This window comes from Phyllostomus hastatus, unplaced genomic scaffold, assembly GCF_019186645.2.
Source record: "Phyllostomus hastatus isolate PE091 unplaced genomic scaffold, TTU_PhHast_1.1 phas_scaffold_585, whole genome shotgun sequence".
Taxonomy (NCBI): Eukaryota; Metazoa; Chordata; class Mammalia; order Chiroptera; family Phyllostomidae; genus Phyllostomus; species Phyllostomus hastatus.
The window spans coordinates 18,995,555-19,015,794 of record NW_025334037.1 but is presented as its reverse complement, the minus strand read 5'-3'; the positions used below and the strand labels follow the sequence as shown (position 1 = coordinate 19,015,794).

General features: G+C 37.6%; 1 protein-coding gene across 6 annotated transcripts in view; it reads right to left on the bottom strand.

The window, feature by feature from the left end:
* Positions 1-2,764: 2,764 nt before the first annotated feature.
* HIPK3 (homeodomain interacting protein kinase 3) overlaps positions 2,765-20,240 on the bottom strand; it is a 93,813-nt gene continuing 76,337 nt past the window's right edge. For 3 of the 6 annotated variants that reach the window (XM_045825166.1, XM_045825168.1, XM_045825167.1), the window contains exons 9-17: positions 14,138-14,259; positions 13,752-13,873; positions 13,498-13,659; positions 13,279-13,341; positions 12,682-12,972; positions 12,241-12,381; positions 10,095-10,330; positions 9,753-9,880; positions 2,765-6,715 (exon numbers count right to left, since the gene is read on the bottom strand). In XM_045825166.1, the coding sequence (XP_045681122.1) occupies positions 6,239-6,715; positions 9,753-9,880; positions 10,095-10,330; positions 12,241-12,381; positions 12,682-12,972; positions 13,279-13,341; positions 13,498-13,659; positions 13,752-13,873; positions 14,138-14,259 (1,742 nt within the window). In that variant the 3' untranslated portion in view covers positions 2,765-6,238. The remainder of the gene's footprint in view (positions 6,716-9,752; positions 9,881-10,094; positions 10,331-12,240; positions 12,382-12,681; positions 12,973-13,278; positions 13,342-13,497; positions 13,660-13,751; positions 13,874-14,137; positions 14,260-20,240) is intronic. The other 3 variants (XM_045825169.1, XM_045825170.1, XM_045825171.1) reach the window with 3 other exon arrangements.

Genomic DNA, 20,240 nt, shown 5'->3' with positions numbered 1-20,240 from the left:
CAATGATGAGAACAGTTCATCACCTCTCACCTTTACATTTTGGCATTTGAAATGTTTCTGAAGCCTGTAAAACATGCGCAATGCTCATGCTATAATCTGAGGTAGAAAATATCAGTATCTAAAATAGCTGACATTATTTTAATGATCTGAACTTACATTTCCATGAGTTCCTTAAAACATTTTCCTGCATTTCCCAAGGATATTATAACCATGCATTATTTTTATTTGAAAAATATGAAACATTTAACATCTCATTTTTCTATTTAATATAACCGTACTTCTAATTAGGGAAAAGTGTAGGTTCTCAATAAGATAAAATAATGCCATTAAAATAAAACTTGACACTAACATTAATATGTAATGAACCAGAGACCTAATAAAGCGAAAACCATATGCCTCTTAACAGAAAACAGAGAAGAAAGTCTGCAACTTTAGGATAGGCAAACATTTCCTAAGGCACAAAAGTACAAATCATAAAAGAAAACACTGATAAATTGGACTTCATCAAAACTCAGAACTTTGGCTCTTCCAAACACCCTGTAAAGAAAATAAAGGGACAAGTCACACACTGGGAGGAAAGACAACATAAACATCTAGACAAAGAATGGCTGGCAAGCCGTCACCTCCTACCTGGTCCTCCAGCTCCCACTCCGGCCCCGCAGCCCTTTCCCGTGAGAGCCAGGGCCAACTGTTTGCCAATCGTTTGGCCCATGGCTTCCGCAATACAGGGAATTAAATATAGACTCCTTTGGCTAAAGGCCTGCACGCCCAAACCCTAGCTCTATCTTCTAGCTCCTGCTCCCCACTCACACACTTCTCTGGCCTCACAGTCACTTGCCCGTTTTGCCCATCACATTATGTACAAGCTCCTCCCTGACTCAGGGCCTCTGCACCTGCCGATCCCTCTGCCAGAGACTGTTCCTCTGCATGGCTGACTAACATCCTCATTATTCCGTTCTCACGGAAGCATTCTGACACGCCCTCTCCAATCACTTAATTAATATCCTGTTTTCTTCACTCCCTTCCCCTAACTGAACTTATTTACTGTGAATTTTCCCTTCCACAAAAAGGAAAGACGCATAAAGTGAAAAGAAACTTCTGTGTTGTCCACTGACACAAACCCAGCGCAGAGCGCATGGAGCATGGCAGATGCTTTGCAAACATCACTGAGTGACTCATGGCAAGCCTACTATGTTCCAGGAACCATACTAGACATTGGCTCAGAGTTATGTGTGGCTCAAAGGTTTTGTTCATCTCTTTAGGAGAAATACTATATTTCTAAATCCATTTGAATAGCTGAATACTTCTTAGTATTCTCCAGAAGCCAATTTACTTCCAAGTAAATTGCAAAATCTGGATTTCATTTATATGTAGGATCTGTGCCTTGGGCTAAATGGAAATGTTCACATCATTTTGAACAACTTACACCCACAACTAAAACAAGAGAAACAAAAAATATAATGTGTAAGAATGTAGCATAACTGGAACTCTCACATACCACTGGTGAGTATAAATTAACTTAACCCCTTTGGAATGCTGCTTGCAGTTATTTAATAATGTAAAACATACGTACACCTTATTACCCAGCAATTCCATACCCACTTGTATTCCCAAAGGCAGCACACACATGGCTCCCCAAAAGACAGGAACAAAAATGTCCAGAGTACCACTATTTGTAATGGCCAGAACGTGGGAACTCAAAGGTCCATCAGCATAAAATACGTATCAGTATTCAGGCACAAAGGAATACTATACAGCAATGAGGGTGAACAAACCACACCCATACACAACACGGGTGTGTGTCTTACAAATGAAATGGTGAACAAAAGCAGCCAGACACTGCAGTGCCCACACCAGGCTTCAGTTAAAAGTTTGCTGCGTTGGAGAAGATCCATTCTCCCTGGAGTGTTCCAGTGGAGTGCTTCCCCCAGAGCTTCCCTACTGGTGTTCCTCCTAAAGTCAGACCCATTAAGTATGAGGTGGTATCTGAGGATGTAACCTAAACTAGCCTACAACAACCACGTTCCTTGGAAGTCTCATGCTTTATATCTTAAAAATTCACGTGAATTTCATTTTTTCTTCATGCATACTAAACAGAAATATTTACTTCAAAAATATTTACGAGAATTATTTTCAAATGAAATGGGCCATGTTTTACCCAGTGGTTGCAATAGCCAGATTTCAGTTTAAAAAGAATTGGTGGTGCTGGGGTGGGGCTGGGGGTAAGGGGTAACGGACTGGGAGGAAGAGGTGAAGGGATGAAGAAGCATAAACTGGTGGTTACAGAACAGTCACGGGATGTAAAGTACAGCACAGGGAATACAGTCAACAATACAATACAATATTGCAGTAACTATGTAAGGTGCCAGGTAGGTACTAGAACTACTGAGGGGAACACTATGCAAAGTATATGACTGTCTGACCACTAAGCTGCACACCTGAAACCAATACAAAATAATATTGAAAGTAAACTGTAATTGGAAAGGAAAAAAAGAGAGAACAACTGGTGGAAAGAAGATTGGTTACGGTTAAATCGCCTGGTTCAGTTCCCAGATTCACTACTCACTAGCAGTGTGACTTTGGCCAATTTACCTAGATATTTCGATCCTACTTCCTCATTCCTATAATGAATATAGTAACACCGACCTCACACACGTGGTTTGAGTGTTAAATGAGACAACATCAGTTAGGTACCGAATGCTACCAGCCTTTTCCTTCCCTGCCCTATCTGCAGTACTGGGGTGGAAGAAAAGTCAACAGGCTGTTTGCTGCAATATATATATTTTAATTCAAAGTGAATCGACAGTTAATACACCATAAATTCTTATTTTGACACTCACCAAAATAGTCACCTGGAAAACCCGCTTTTTGTGACAAAGTACAGAAGGCTTGGTCACATTTAAATCACTGAGAACTAGAGAGAAATACTATCGCAAACTGTAATAGACATTACATCCATAAAAATTTTCCCAGTCCTTATTTGTAATATTGCACAGTGCAATTGCTACATGGCAAACTAGTGTAGCATAGAAGTAAAAGCAAAAACAAACTAACCAAAGAAAGAAAGCCACAAGTCTAAAATCATCAAACAGTTAACAGTTCAAACTCAGTAATCAAATGTCATTGGGTTTTGTTAAAACAAATCTTCCTACACTTGCAGTGTATGATTTAACTTTACTTAACACAAACGAAGTTCAAAATTAGTAGTAGAGATTTTTAAAAATGAAAAGTTTTGCTACTACAGTAACATACTTAAATACCCTGAAGAAAAAGAAAACTAAATTATCAGGATATTTGATAAAAAATAATTTGTAAATTAAAATAGTATGCAAAAATGCAACTTGAAATTCATGCAGTGTTTTATTTAAGAAAGCATTAAAACCAAAGAAAACTGGGTAAAATGAGTTTAAAGAAGCTATAAATCCAGATTTTTTGTTTTGTCAATATGCTTTAGGCTTTAACAGGATTTTAATATATTTTATTTTTAAACACATAAAAACCCCATGATTAGAATCAGTGAAGAGCAATGTACTTCACGGGGGCAGGCCTTCATCGAACGTTACTATTATATTATGAAAACACTGAGGGTTACGTCTACTGTCCATTTAACAAGACCATCCCAGACTTGGAACCGAAATACAGAGAACAGGGCATTTCAGGGTAGTGAACGTGGTCCTGAACGAAAAGCAAACTGCACCACTTTTGTACCTTCTGCGGTACGAACGCCAGTCAGTCGTCTGCACTTGTTTCTGACACCTCTGCTGCCCGCACTGATTCTTTTCCAAGGAGTGAGCAGATACGAGTCATCTGCTGGACCATATAAATAAAGTTAGAAGGCTGTGGAGGACAGCATTTACTTAAATAGTGACTCCATACATTTGCCATCTGTAAATAATCTTTTAAATTAATCTTAGACTACTCCTTTTTTAATGTGTAATATATATTTCTATTATATAAAATGCATAGAATTGATTACTAAAAACACTGAAACTTGTGGGGAAAATTAAGTCCTTCATTTTCAGTGTGACTAAAAATGTACTGCTGGTTTTTATTTTATGACCTAATACTGTAATTTTTAAAAGCAATTTCAGGCACATTTATTTCAGTGATGATTGTTAAATAAAACACTGCTTGTGTTAATGGAGTAAAGAAAAGTTTGTCCATTATTAGCTTATTGTCAACAATGTACTACAGCTGTACTAGTGGTATGCAATTCATTTATCAAAGAAATGCTATAAATCCAAAACATTTGGAGGGTTTTACACTCAAATGCTTTGTACTGTTTATTCCAGTAAATGCTGTAAGATTATATTCCAGATTTTTAAGGAAAAAAAGTTAAGTCAAGCCTGCAAGATACAGCTTTCTCAAGTGTCTACAATGCCAGTATGAAAATAAAAAATTAAGTTACATTGATACATCCAAGTTTTTTATATGCAGTGATGAGCACAAACATTAATAGAGATAAAATACTGATGCAATTAACACACCCCAAAATAACATATGCTATTATTTTCCATCATTTACAATACAGTAGTTACAATGACACTCCAAACAGAAAAGCAAAGTAAAAAAATCAAAACCCCAACTTCTATTTCATGTAATTAGACTTATACAGAAATTAGAAGGCTAAATAACAACTAGTTAATCACCTAATTTCACAGCTATCTGAAGTGGCAATCGTTATATAGCAGCTTATCTATGATACATTCAAGATAAATGATACAATTTATTACTTGCCCATAAGCTAAAACACAGCCTGTTTAATACCTTTCCTTAAATTCCACCTCTACACTACAATATACTTGAGGTCTATGCAAAAAGTAGCTACCTTTTATATAGGAAATGGATGATTAAGTCTTTGGTGCTGTAAAAGCAACTTCATTTAAACATCACCACCATCACCAAACAAAAACAAAAACAAAAACAAAAAAAAAGAAAGAAAGAAAGAATAAGGAAAAACCCAAGACACACTTCCTAGGAAGAAAAGCATGTAATTTCTGTCCCTGACGGAATGTATTAAATAAGCAAACACCACCAACAAGCAAAACAAGTACTACAATGTAAAAATACTTTTAAAAAAAAACCCTCTCACATGCATAAATGAAAAATTGCACACAAAGAACTCACATCTTTTCAAGCTTCAATAGTAAATATTCTGCTACTACTTATTAAATACTGCATGGTTTGCCCAAGCTAAGGTGAAACCACATCATGAATCAATGAGCAATTTGCATTTTCTTTCATTATCTACTCAAAGTCATGCCTACTGCACCTCTAAATATTTTATTAAATCCAATTATACAGCAAACACTCCCAAAATAAACGTAGATTGTATTGCAGTTTTACTTAACAGTATATAAAATGCTGTGTTGTGACAGATATCAACTATCCATTAGATACTGAATCAATTTTTCTTAAGCACTACTAACTGCTTGCTTTTCTTGAAGCTAGATCATTCTGAAAAATCAGACAGCAGAATTCAATTCAGCTATAGCAAACATGCTGCCCTCTTAGTAAGGAAAAAACAGCTACAACCTGAAATCATACCACACAAAACCAAAAATGAACATTACTCTATCAAAAGGAAACTAAAGAGTAGATCTGATTTTTAAGTGCTGCAGTCCTCAACATTTATATATAGGTAATAACATTAACAACCTCAAATATTTAAGGCACTATGTGTGGGAACGGTTTACAATGCAGCTGAGATTATTAGAACAACATTTAAGAGCAAAGTCTAGGCAGTATTTTGCCCATGCAAAGACACATGCAAATGTAAAGAACAATAGCTCAATTTCTTAGGTAAGTGAACCAACATTTATACACTAAGACACAGATAATACAATTCACTTGTATGCTGAAATTCTGACGTATGTGCATCTGTTGCTCTAAGTCTGTACACAGAATGGCTTCCCAAATACGGACGTGTCTTGCACTAGTTAGAAGGCAATTTTATAAAAAATAGCAGGAGCAAAACTGAACTTCTGCTCCCATAAGTCACCTGTCTAGAGTAACTACATAAGAAGATAACATGACCAAAGACAAGTTATACCAAATGTGCAAAACACATTAAAAGTGAGTTTTTTTTAAAGCTCAAAGTTGTTTAAATTGCACCCAAGTCTACATGATTCAAAAATAATTTTCTTGTGCCATGGCTAATATTTATTAAATACCATGTTTTTATTTTTAATTAAATGTTTCTCTCATTGAGCTTCCTCAATATGCTCCTTTTGAGTTTTCACATATATGGATACTGGCTGAGTTTTGTTGGACTCAATGGAAATCCAGTATATGCAGGTGATGCTGCAATGTAAGAATGTGGTGGGAAGATTGGTTTGTACTGAGTCTGATGAATGGTTGGGGATGGTAACAGACGGGGATTTATGCCCACTGGGACCTGGTGAACTATGCCACTGGGATGGGAGATATTATAAGTTGGATGCTGTAACATAGGTCTTGAGGTACATGGAGAGGCTAAGAGGTGGGCCACGGGTGCAGCACTGCTGAGGGCAGCTGATGATGGGTAAGGAAGTAGAGTAGGCTGTCCTCCGAGGTGCGTGCTTCCAGCCAGGTGCGCATGCACGGCTGTGTGGTTGGGACTTCCATGAGAAAGAGTGAATGGATTACTGGTAACACTAGCAGAGATATAAGCATGCTGTCTTCGATGTCCAAAGTTTCCATTCCACTCTTGATGCCCAGATCCAAAGTGCTGAACCTATCCAAAACAAATAAAACAAAAAACACTAAATACATATTTAAAAGATTAAAAGAAAGGAAGAAAGGAAATTACAATAAGCTGTGACCCATGAAGAACCCCTCAAATCTTAGATTTACTAAATATAAAGAGAAAACTAATGACTTAATTATATATTAGTAATAACACTTTAATATTTATCACTACATATTATTATGATATAAACATTGCCTCTACCACTGCTAGTATCTCAACCCTCCCACCACTACTAACAAGCTACCACGTGTGAAGCACTTATCATATGTAGGCCTAACATTTGCATACAAGACATTATTTAATTCCCAAAACAACACATGATACAGCTATCATTCCCATTAACTGTGGTCTAGATTTGCTAAAGAGACCTGGCCAAGGTAATATACATAGTATTTGGCAAAACCAGGATTTGGATAAAGAATCTTCTCTTTCCCCAAGTGGAAACTCAGCTGCTAAGCACAGTGCTGAATACATGGAAAGTACTCAATGTAACATGTCTCACTACCACCATGACTAACACATGGAAGTGTAGCCATCTGGGTGCCATAACTGATTCTCCATTAACCTGGCTCATCCGGTTGTGCCCGCCCTGGTGATTCCCTGAGACACCAGCCCACCAAACTGGCAGACCCACCTATGCTGTTTCCAGTGGTTTTTCCATACCAATAGCCCATCTTGGCTCATGCTTCAGATTTTCCTAAAATCTCTCAAAACAAGCAACATCTGGCCTTAGTGTGCCCATCTCTCTCACTAAGTAGCCCTAGACCTGGCACTAGCAGTGGCTGACCAAGGTTCACAGTTTGGCCTCTCCTGGGTACCTCCAAACCCAGGTCAAGTAGCAGCCCTCTGCAGACTGCTTTGTAGCTCAAGCCAAGAGGCCCTGGGGAGAACACAGGCAGCGACTGACCTTGGCCTGCACTTCCCAGGAGGCTGCAGAGCCAGTACACCCAGTGGACAGCTTCAGACCACGTTGAAGCACTACCCAACCACCTCCACAAGAGTCACACTCAAGGGGCCAAACTCAGCAGATACCAGAGCCCTGCTGATGTGAGTCCTGCTCTGTGGGGCAGGCCCCTGCACAGATGATGCTCCTTGGTGGTTGGTGGTCAGTGGTCATGGCTAGTCCTTGCAGCCAAATGGCCTGGGGGTAAGTTCCTCCCATTGATGTGCCAATAGCAATCAAGGCTCAAGTACAACAGGAGAGTGTACACTGCCCACAAGGGGGGCAGAGGGCACACCTAGAGTGTCCAGCTTGGGTGATCAGGAAGGCTGTGCCACTAGACCTTACCAGATACCTACTACATTAGGCCACTCTGCCAAGCCTGGAAGATGTAGCAGCTCTATGTAATACATAGAGACAAACACAGGGAGGCTGCCAAAATGAGGAGACAAAGAAATACACACTAAATGAAAGAACATAACAAAATGGAAACAGAAAAAGAACTAAACAAGTGGAAACAAGCAATCTACTAGATGCAGAGTTCAAAACACTGGTTATAGGGATGCTCAATGAACTTAGGGAGAACTTCTACACATAAAAAAGGACATAAAAGCCATAAAAAGGACACTGAAACCATTAAAAAGTCAGAAATGAAGGATACACTAACTTAAATGAAGAATAATTTATAAGGAATCAATAGTAGAGTAGATTAAGCTGAGAAGCAAATCAGAGATTTGGAATATAAGGAAGTAAAAAAACACCCAATCAAAACAGCAAACAGAAAACCAAATCCAAAAAAAGTGAGGGTAATGTAAGGAGCCTCTGCCACAACTTCAAACATACCAACATTCACATCATAGGGGTGCTGGAAGGAGAGGAGAGAGAGCAAGAATTTGAAAACCTACTTGAAAATCATAATGACAGAAAACTTCCCTAACCTTGTGAAGGAAACAGACATGTAAGTCCAGGAATCTCAGAGAGTCCCAAACAAGATGAACCCAATGAGGCCCACACCAAGACAAACTGTAATTAAAATGCAACAAGTTAAGGACAAAGAATCTTCAAAGCAGCAAGAGAAAAGAAGTTAGTTACCGACAAGGGAGCTCCCAAGAGACTGTCGGCTGATTTCTCAACAGAAACTCTGCAGGCCAGAAGAGAGTGGCAAGGAATATTCAAAGTAATGAAAAGCAAGGATTTAACCAAGAGTATTCTACTCAGTAAAGCTATCATTTTGAATAGAAAGAAGATAAAGAGCTTCCCAGGCATGAAAAAAATTAATGGAGTTCATCACCACCAAACCAGTATTAGACGAAATGTTGAAGGAAAAAGAAGATATGCAGAGGAAGAGGCAGAGGAGGAAAAAGAAGAGGAAGAGGAGGAAAGATGACAGGAGGAAGAAGATAGATAAAAATATGAACACAATGGCGATAAATACTATCTATCAACAAATAAATCTAAAAAATGATAAATGAAGAACAGAAACAGGCTCATAGATACAGAGACCATTTTGATGGTTGCCAGTGGGAGGGAGGGTGGAGAGTGGGTGAAAAAGGTGAAGGGATTAAGAAGTACATATTGATCATTACAGAATAGTCGTGTGAATATACAGTATAGAGAATACAGTTAATAATAGTCTAATAACTATGCACGGTGTCAAATGGGTACTAGATTTATCAGGATGGTCACTTAGTAAGTTATATAATACCTAATCACTGATGTACACACCTAAAATTAATATAATATTGTATGTCAATTGTAATTGAAAAATTAAAAAATGATTTAAACTAAAAAAATGTAGCCAACAATCCATTAATGGGCATTCTGATGTAAAGGGACTAATAAGAAAAACTAAAATACATTAAAGAGAATCTAGGAGCTTAACCTTTCAGAAAAAATCGAGTTTTGTGGATAATCTACTTAATTATCCTATTATCAAGATTATTACTCTTTAGTCACTTGGGATAACCAAAAGGGTAAAATTTACTAAGATTGCACACAGTTTCATAATCTTTTTTTCCCCAAGTGAAATACTGCTGAATTTTTGAATCCCAAAGACTCTTTCTTATAAATTCCAGAATGTACCTGACTGAAATTCAAATGCTGCTGCTGGAATGCTGATGTCAATTTTTGCTGACGACTACCCACTGTAGAAGGCTGGTTTAATCTTCCGGGAGCAGATCGTCCTTTAATTAATGGCTGGCATATAGAATCTGGCAATGAACAAAATATTAAAGTTAATGCTTTTTCTTCCTCGTATAAAAATTACAAAGTCTTTAGATATTTTACACAATAGTGATTTGAGGACCTTAAAAGTAAATGAGCAAATTGAAAATTCGGAGATGAGTCTCGGCAATGCTGTTCTCTGTGTTCCTAAATTAAAACCTTTTAAGGGACCATCGAGGAAATAGGGAGGACTCAGCTTACCTGAGTTTGCCATATGCTCATCGGCAATTAATCCATTTTCTAGTCCCATCGGCGGCACCACAACAGTGCAGACGGCTGGTTTGGTTTCTGTGTTGGCAGAGGTGCCCAGTTCTGTGTTTTGATGAGTGTCCTCCACAAAACTTCTCTCTGCAAACGGACTGTCATGTCCCGAAGAGTCCGACGTTGGAGAGCCATCCACAGTGTCACAACCGCTTTCCTGCTCTTCATCTGACATACTGCACCAAGAAAGTATCTTTATGAACAACATGTTTTTCACATTAAATCCAAAGTTAAGTAACAGTGAGGCTCCAGCAAACTGGTGACAATCTTATTCAGTTATTTCATATCTAATTACTTCTTCCTTGCTCACTAACGTTTTTTTTCCCCATAAATTTTCTAGACTCTCACATTAATTCTCTCTTCAGACTGCTAACCCTAATTCTGTCCTGTTTAGGAACATCCTTTTAGCACTGAATTTTATCTCCTTCCCTTTCTCATTTGATCCTTAGTAGTAGTTGTTCATATATCCCACTTTACAAATTTTAGAGAATGTCGTCAAGATACTACAAAAGCAACATTCTTCTGGATAATTTAAATGACATGTACAAGCATTATGGATGTTTCAGATTGAATTCTGAGGTTAAGATACATCGCTTTAGTGGTAGGTAATTTGGGTCCTTTCTGACTGAGCAGTTACCTGAAAGGCCTAGCCAGGGTCCCATTATTTCTCTTCTCTTCCTGACCCTCTCGGGCCCAGACAACATCTCTCCTCGGGACTCCTGCAGCATGTGTTGTCTGTCTTACTCACTCATCTCATACTTAACAGTTTGAAGCATCTCTTTTTATATGTCTATTTTAGTTACATATTTTATCTATGTGTCTTATACATACATTTATATATGTGTATATATAAACATATTGTCATATGTATGTGAATATTTATGTATATGTGTAGTATCAACTTCCAAATCCATTAAAAGCAATTTATAAAAAGACATGTTAAAATTTCTTTATGTCTTCCACAGAGCTTTGGTTACAGGTATTCCACACCATATTTCCTGACTTAGGAAAAAGAGAAGACAAAAGTATAAAATTAAGACTTAAAATTTATTCAAATTTTGTTTCCACCTTAAAAAATTGTAAAGGCTAAGATCAAAGGTACTGCGCTGACAGTTTTGTGGCCCACCACTTAACATGTCAGCGCCTCGCCATGCTGGTTAGAGGAAGCTCACTACTCTAGCAGCGATCCATGTTCCTCGACAAAAGGGAATGTAGGCAAGAAAATATGGATGAAACCGCGCTAATCAACTGCGAAAAAGAGAAAAGAACCACAACAGATTTTCCACTAACAATGGGTCATCACTTCACTATGAAAAATATTACGCTCTTTTTTAAATTTTGCTAAAGCATATGTTCTTATCCAAAATTTAAGTTAACAGTAGTTTGTGGGGCTGAAGTTGAAAATGTGGTTTTTCTTACCCTTTCAAAAACAAATGACCCTTTAAAAAATCATTTATTAGAACCTCAATTTTTCATTTAGATCTGTTCTATAACAATAAATAAAATTATTATGTAGCTTGGGCTGCGAACCAAAGTGTCACAGGTTCGATTCCCAGTCAGGGCACATGCCTGGGTTGCAGGCTATGGCCCCCAGCAACTGCACATTGATGTTTCTCTCTCTCTCTGTCCCTCCCTTCCCTCTCTAAAAAAACAAATAAATAAAATCTTTACAAATAAATAAATAGCCCTGGCCAGCATAGCTCAGTGGATTGAGTGCAGGCTGCGAACCAAAGTGTCGCAGGTTCGATTCCCAGTCAGGCCACATACTTGGGTTGCAGGCCACGGCCCCCAGCAACCGCACACTGATGTTTCTCTCTCTCTCTCTCTTTCTCCCTCCTTTCCCTCTCTAAAAATAAATAAATAAAATCTTTAAAAATAAATAAATGCATAAATACATAAAATATTTTTTAAATTATTGTGTAAAACCCGAGTTATAAAAATTGATCTAGTTCAAAAACTATGTTCAAGAGAGCAGCCACTGCAGTAAACTGGCAGGCATTTGTATCTTAACCAACTACAAAAGAAACAATAGGCTTTTTAGCTGACTTAATATTTATTTTACATACCACCACTGAAAGGCCTTTACCTGTTAGGTCTCTTGCAAGGGGACGGGCTGGACTGCCCGGAGGAGCTGGTGCTCAGAGTACTGTCAGGACTACTTAGTGAGCACATCCGGTCGATGTTCAAAGTGCTCTGGCAAGCTTCACAGTCTAGGCTGCCCTTACACCTAGTGAGAGAGAGATGGGAGGAACAAAAACATTAGAAGATGCTCCCCAGGAGCCAAAAATTAATGTATTTAATTATAAATATGAATGAGTTAAGAGCAACCTACATGGGCAAAAATCTAACGCCTTTATAAATAGAGGAAAAATCCTGCAATAACCACGTTAAATACCATTTAGGAAGCTTACTCCAAGACTCTGACAGGGACTAAGTCACAGAAAACTATTTTTCACCACACCAGGGGGCACCATCATTATTCTGTAAGGATGCAGCATAAACACAGTGGACTGCTCCTGGCACTTACTCTCTGAGAGAATGTCTCTGGGTCGTCTCCTCCTCGTCAGTGTCACTGCTAATCGTGATCACACTCACTGCGGGGCTTGGGGAGTCGGCGATGACAATGGTTTGCCGCTGTTTGTCTGAAACTGAGGAATCAGAGTCCTGCCTGGCAGATGTTCCACAATTTCTTGCCTCTCCTGAGTTATGATTGTCCTGTGTCTCTACACAACTTACTTCCTCGACATCTTTCCCATTTCCTATCTTTGGAGAAATAAACGTTGAATGTGGGATATTGGTATTCTGCAATGCATTACTCCTGCAATCAAAGAAAAAAAAACACGTCATTTTAACAATCAAAATAAGAACATGACATTTTTCTAAGAAATCTTGTTAAAATGAACAATGTGAACTGTCACTTGGCTCAAGATCATGTATGTAACATACTAACATACAGATCATAAGCTCTGTGAAATATAAAATATTATCTCTAGAAATATCATTGTAGATTGCATTATTACATTCGAATGGTCAACATTTTTTGGTAAATGTGATATCTGTGTGTCTAAAATTGTCTAAAATTATAGGTAGATAATAAACAAAAGGGCAATAAAGACAGTCTTACCAACTGAAAGCATTTATTTCCTCTCTTCCTGGCTCCCATTCCATTAGTTTTACCAAAATACCTCTGAGAAATTGAGAAGGGAGCTGGCTTAGTGTTTGCAACAAAGCTATCGAAGAGGTCATTTTGAATACAACAGAGTGACCCTTTAGTGTGCATGCAAAATTTATCTTAAAGATTAATTTTCAAAGTGCAGAGCAAAGTTAAAATATCAACACCAACCTGTTCTGGCACAGTTTATTTTTCTTTGCAGCGGCAGGCTGAGGCCAGACAACATGTGCAATGCCCACACTAATTGGCTGAGGAGCCGATAAAGTTATCTGATTGGTTAGAAGAGGTTGCGGCAACACTGAGCTATAGTGATTGCTGTGTGAAATCATTTTCCTAGGGAGAAAGTTTAGAAAAATCAAATCCCTTCTTTACCAAGAGCTACTTTGCAAACTAGTCACAAAGAAATACTTCTGTTTTTAACTCACCCCCAGTCTCCAAGTCTTTGTGAACCAGCCACACCCTCAGAAGTTAAGGTAGCAGCAGCCAAGGGTGTTACCTGTTGCCAGGCAGGTACCAGCATCTGCTGTGTTCTACCAGACCATGTCTGCTGCACCAAAAAAGAAGAAAAAGAGAAAAAGAAAAACTATTAAATTACAAGTGATTCTTCATTACTAGATCTTAAAATTATAAATATATTAAACAATCATCTAATAATGTCAAAGTTACAGTCAATAATCTACAAAAGTTTGAATTCCCATCCAGGTCATTTTAATTGTTTCCCAACATCACAGGCTGATATTTTATGAATGGGTCAGTACTTTTACTTGAGTATGAGGAGGACAGTACATATGCAAAAACAATTATTACCAACCTGAGAAAGAACTCCTGGCCGGATCTGAAGTGGCTGCACAGCTGGGGCCTGAGTTACAAGTGGAACTGTATTATCTACCCTTATGGAATAACTAGTGGGTTTACCGTGTGTTGCAGGAATACCTGTAAAATAGAAAAGAATAGTTCTCAAACAGGTATTAACTCAGAGAAAGAATTTTTTCTTTTAAAACTTTTAAACAATTGTTCAGTTCTGATTAGGATTATAAAACCATCCCCTACATAAAATTTTTATAACATTAACAAAGAAATCTGTTAGGAAAGTGAGGTGCATTTTATTTACTTTGTGGTATATTATCCCCAAAATTGTTATAAAGCTACTCTTTCTACTGTTTCAAAATGCATACCACAAATTTGGGTGAATCATTTATTTTTCTTGAAAATTCCTATTCCTTTCAAGCTATTATAGCTTTATTATTCTTTTTGAATACTTCTGCCACTCTGATATAGGACATGGAAAAAGTGAAATCGATTCAACATCCTGATCCTCCAGCTGGTTCATCTTTTCATACAAATTTTTAGCTATGCATAGCATGCTCCTCTTCAAAATTTTAATAGGATCTTAACTCTTGACACCAAAGGGAGACTTTATCAGAACGCTGCACTTCAATGGCCATGAAGGTTTACATGATTCAAGAAAATTTGGGATGGCACACTCATTTTGACCTCCAAAGAAAAAGCAAAAGAGTAACAACCTTTTCTGCCTAAAATAATGATACAACTATGCTTTGGTCAATGAGGTTTAATCTACTAGTATTTCCAGCAGAGGGCTGCTAGAACTCCAGGCCAAACGCATTCCACTCTGCTTACTGGCTAGGAAAACTGGAAAGCAGGATTATCAGCCACATCATTGCTGTTAATGTTAGTATTTCTATGCTATGCACTGCAAGGGGACGTTGTAAATACAAAGTCTTATGACAGTAAGCTTTGAGACAGTAAAGTAGTACCGCACCTACTTAGAGCTTTTGGCTAACAAGATTTTACAGGCACATCCTCCAAGATCAGAAAGCCCAGTTACTGAAATAAATCCACTATTTCATAATTCCAGTCTGTTGCAGCAGTTACTTTCAATATAGTTTGGCAGGTTACTTAATATACTTTTAAGATAAAAGTGATTTCAGTTATCTCCAATCAGAAATAAGAGAAAAATACAATTGTTTTCTTTTCCCATTGAAATATAGCTTCATAATTTTCATTGCGCAAATATTTTCAAGTGTTAATCCTCAGGAGGAGAGTACTGTGCTAAGTGAAATAGTCAGAGAAAGACAAGCACCATCTGATTTCACTTATATGTGGAATCTGAAGAACAAAATAAATGAACAAATAGAAATAGACTCATTGATGCAGAGAGTACACTGATGGCTGCCAAACAGGTGGGGGTTTAGGACCTGGGTGAAAAAGGTGAAGGGAATAAGAAGTACAAATCGGTAGCTACAAAACAGTTATGGGTATGTAAAATGCAGCTTGGACAGTATAGACAATAATACTGCAATAAATATGTGTGGAACTAGGCAGGTACTGTAAGTATTGGGAGGATCACTTCGTAAAGTATATGACTGTCTAACCACTATGCTATACACCTGAAACTAATACAAAATAATGTTGAATGTCAGCTGTAATTCAAAAATAAAATTTTAAAAACTCCTAAAGAAAACGTTAATTCTGTTATTTTTTTCACAGGAGTTTATTCTACTACTCAAGTGTTCTACCCTCTGAGCTCCACCTAAAGAACTAGATATTAAGTTTAACAATTACCTACACATTATTTTTTAAAAACTGACTTTTTTGCCCTTTCCAAAAAGCATGTCTTGATCAGCAAATTCTCCAAGAAAAGGAATATAAGCATACCCAGCCAGTGTAGATACACTGCAGCAGTAGACAATCTCATCAGAGAAAAAAGAATTCACTTTGACAAGGATTGAAAGACAAAGCAAATTCTCAAATCCCAACAAAAACCACACTGCCCTTGAATTTTCCTCGTAATTATCATTGTAAGATAAGAATTCTCCTATTATCTTCCCTCCTCAAGATGTCTAATTTTTTTATCCTTACCAAAGGACATTTTTTTCATTGCTTCTAGAGAGGAGAAGGGAGATAAACATCAATGCTAGAGAGAAGCATCAAATGGTACCCTCCCATATGCACCTAGACCGGGGCTCAAATCCGCAACCTATGTAGCCTGACAGGGAATTGAACCTGCAACCCTTCAGTTCCAGGACGATGCTCCAACCAACTGAGCCACATTGGCTGGGGCAAGAGGTTTAGTTTTTTAAAATCAAATTTTAAAATATGGATGGTTAGGACCACAATTTTCTATTGTAGATATCATGTTAGCTAAAACTTTTTGTTTGATTAGATTTGCTTTAATATCTGGAGAGTGGGGACAAAAACTTAAAGATTGGTCTAGTAAAACAAAGAACAAATTTTGCTGGAATATATTTGATTTTAAAATAGTGACTTTCACTCAGAAGCTATGAATAACTCACTTTTCAGTTTTCCAAATAATGTTAAATGCTCATTTTATATAGACAACCTACACTCAGATTTGTTAAATAAAGGCTTGGCTAGGTCTCCACCCTTGAAAAGGGCACAATATATAAAAACAACATCTACCTATCTATACTTACATAAAAAATCTATAATATTTAAAATATATGAAATGTATAATGAACCTAAATACTATATTTCCAAAGTACAAAATTTAACAGGAAGAGAAACAAATATAAAATTTATTTTAGAATATAAGCTATAAGGGAGGGTGGAGGGGTAGGCTGGGATGGGGGTAAAAGGCAAAAAACTGTACTTGAACAATTAAAATAAAAAAAAAATTAAAACAATTAAAAACAAAAAAATAAAAATAGAACTACTTTATGACCCAATCAAAAAAAATTATATACATATGCTATAATGGTACCATATATGCTACTCAACAGTTGCCCAATAATCATTTTATTTTTTAAAGTATATTTTATTGATTATGCTATTACAGTTGTCCCCATTTTTTTCTGGCCCTTATCCCCCTCCTCCCTGCACTGCCACCCCCCACCTTCCAACATTCCCCTCCCACAGTTCATGTCCCTGGGTTATACATGTAAGGTCTTTGGCTTCTTCATTTCCTATACTATTCTTGACATCCCCCTGTCTATGTTGTGCCTACCTATTATGCTTCTTATTTCCTGTACCTTTTACCTCCATTCTCCCTCTCCCCCTTCCCACTAATAACCCTCCACGTGATCACCATTTCTGTGATTCTGTTCCTGTTCTAGTTGTTTGCTTAGTTTTTATTTTTGTTTTTTAGGGTCCGTTGTTGATAGCTATATGTTGTCATTTTACTGTTCATAGTTTTTGATCTTCTATTTCTTAGGTAAATCCCTTTAACACTTCATATAATATGGGCTTGGTGATGATGAACTCCTTTAACTTGACCTTATCTGGCAAGCACTTTATCTGCCCTTCCATTCTAAATGTCAGCTTTGCTGGATAATCTTGGATGTAGGCCCTTGCCTTTCATGACTTGGAATACTTCTTTCCAGCCCCTTCTTGCCTGCAAGGTTTCTTTTGAGAAATGAACTGACAGTCTTATGGGAACTCCTTTGTAGGTAACTCTCTCTTTTCTTCTTGCTGCTTTTAAGGTTATCTCCTGACCTTTAATCTTGGGTAACTTAATTATGATGTATCTTGGTGTGCTGCTCCTTGGGTCCAATTTCTTTGGGACTCTCTAGGCTTCCTAGAAGTCTATTTCCTTCACCAAATTGGGGGAGTTTTCCTTCATTATTTATTCAAATAAGTTTTCAATATCTTGCTCTTCCTCTTTCCTTCCAGCACCCCAATGATTCAGATGTTGGAACACTTAAAGTTGTCCCAGAAGTTCCTAAGCCTCTCCTCATTTTTTTGAATTCTTGTTTCTTCATTCTGTTCCAGCTGAATACTTATTTCTTCCTTTTGTTCCAAATCATTAATTTGAGTCCTGGTTTCCTTCCCTTCACTGTTGGTTCCCTGTATATTTTCCTTTATTTCACTTTGTGCAGTCTTCATTTCTTCCTTCATTTTGTGACTGAGCTCAATTAATTCTGTGAGCATCCTGATTACCAGTGTTTTGAACTCTGCATCAGACAGGTGGTCTATCTCCTTGTTGCTTAGTTCTTTTTCTGGAGCTTTGATCTGTTTTTGTTCTTCATTTGGGCCATATTTCTTTGACTCTGGACACCTGCTAAGCAATAAGGGGCAGAGCCTTGGGTATTCACCAGGGCAGGGCAACCCTCTTTGCTGAGTTGTGGTGCTGCCTGTGAGGGAGGGGTGAGAGAGCGAATAATGCTGCTTGCTCCACTCTCATCCCACTCTCCTGTCACTTCCCACAGGCAGATTGTGCCCTTTTATGTGCTGATTCACAGGCAGGTGGTTTGTGTATGTTTTAGGACCCTGTGGCTCTCTCCAATGAACTCTCCTGTGAGGCTGGGAGTTTCTCCCACTACCACAACCTCTACAGGGTTTTTACAGCCTGGGGTTTTGAGTCTTTAGTTTCCCACACCGAAACCATGGGTTTCCTAGTCTGTCTCGCCACCGGCATTGTTCCTCCCAGGTTCCCTGTGTGCAAACGTGGCACCTCCCACAAGGTCCACCGCCTTGCCTTGCCACTCGTCCTTTCTGCCTGGCTGCCAGTCTCCACCCCTCCTACCAGTCTGAATGAACGTTTCCTTAACCCCTTGGTTGCTGGACTTCCATACAAATGTTTTCCTGGCAGTTCTGGCTGTTCTTTGTTTTTAAATTGGTTGGTATCCTTCTTTTGGTAGTTGGAGGCAGCAAAGCATTTCTGCCTATGCCTCCATCTTGGTCGGAACTCTCTTCCCAATAATCATTTTAAAATGTTTGTTCAAAATAGACCGGCACATGGTGAATGAAAAGGGTAAGAAGACCAACAATGGAACTATCTACAGAGATGCTAAAAACAAATTAGAGAGGGAAGCTTTCATTTCCAAGCAGACACTATACTAAGATAAGAAACAACAAAACATCATATTTATACAGCCTCACTATCCTTTTCCTGCAACTGTACCTGTTATGCAAGCTAACAAATAGTATGTTCTATCTTCAAAAGTATTGTTCTTGTCATTTAATGGGTTAATGAATCTGACAATATCTCCTTTTTTCTGTTATCTTTATTATGAATTACCCATATAGTTGCTAACATATGCACAGAACAGTTACTAATCTTTTATAAATTATAAGCCACATAAAAATAAAAGATTTTGTCTAACCTCATTGTATGTTTTAAGAATGATGCTTAACCATGTTCACAAATGTGTCTCAAAAGCCTCTTAAAGTTTTGGCTACAAACAGAGGGTAGGCTCTGAAAATAATGGCTATGCTAAAACCTGATGAAATATACCACACTGTAGGTGGGTGACTCTCAAACTAACTTTGCTACATGGGAGAAATTACCTTTTTTTTTTAGAACCTAAGAATCTATTTGTTAGTACAAATTAAAAATTCACTCAAATGAAAATGCATTTGTCAAGACAATACTTGAATGATAACCTACAAAAAAAATTCAGTCTTTCATGCCCAAGTATTTAGAACTAAAATGTCTACCACTTGCTCTCAAATGGTATATGCAGGTCTCGACAGACAGACAGACAGAGCAAACATGGAGAAGTGTTAATCTAGGGTACAGGCATTGTATTATTCTTTGAACTTTTCTATGTTTAAATTTTTTAAATAATAAACAAGTGAAAAAATAAATAAATAAACACAGCATCTTTAAAAGTGCCATCAAACCATCACCGAACCACAATTTCATCTTGAGAACCAATCATCTAAGTTGTTCTTTATATTTTTAGTGACACAAACCTTTCTCTCCATGATACCATATGTGAAAACCCAACATATAAAACAAGATGAAAGAAAAGGTACACCAGTTAAACCAAAGTGGCTAAGGAGTTGACATGTTTCCATTCTCTTGTTACCAGACAGTCAATGCAACGTACCCTTGGTGCTTTGTTAAACACTGTGATAGATACCTAAAAAAATTTTTTTAATTGCTCAAATCCTTAAATCAAATAAAAAGTTTAAATAACCTTTAGAACCCA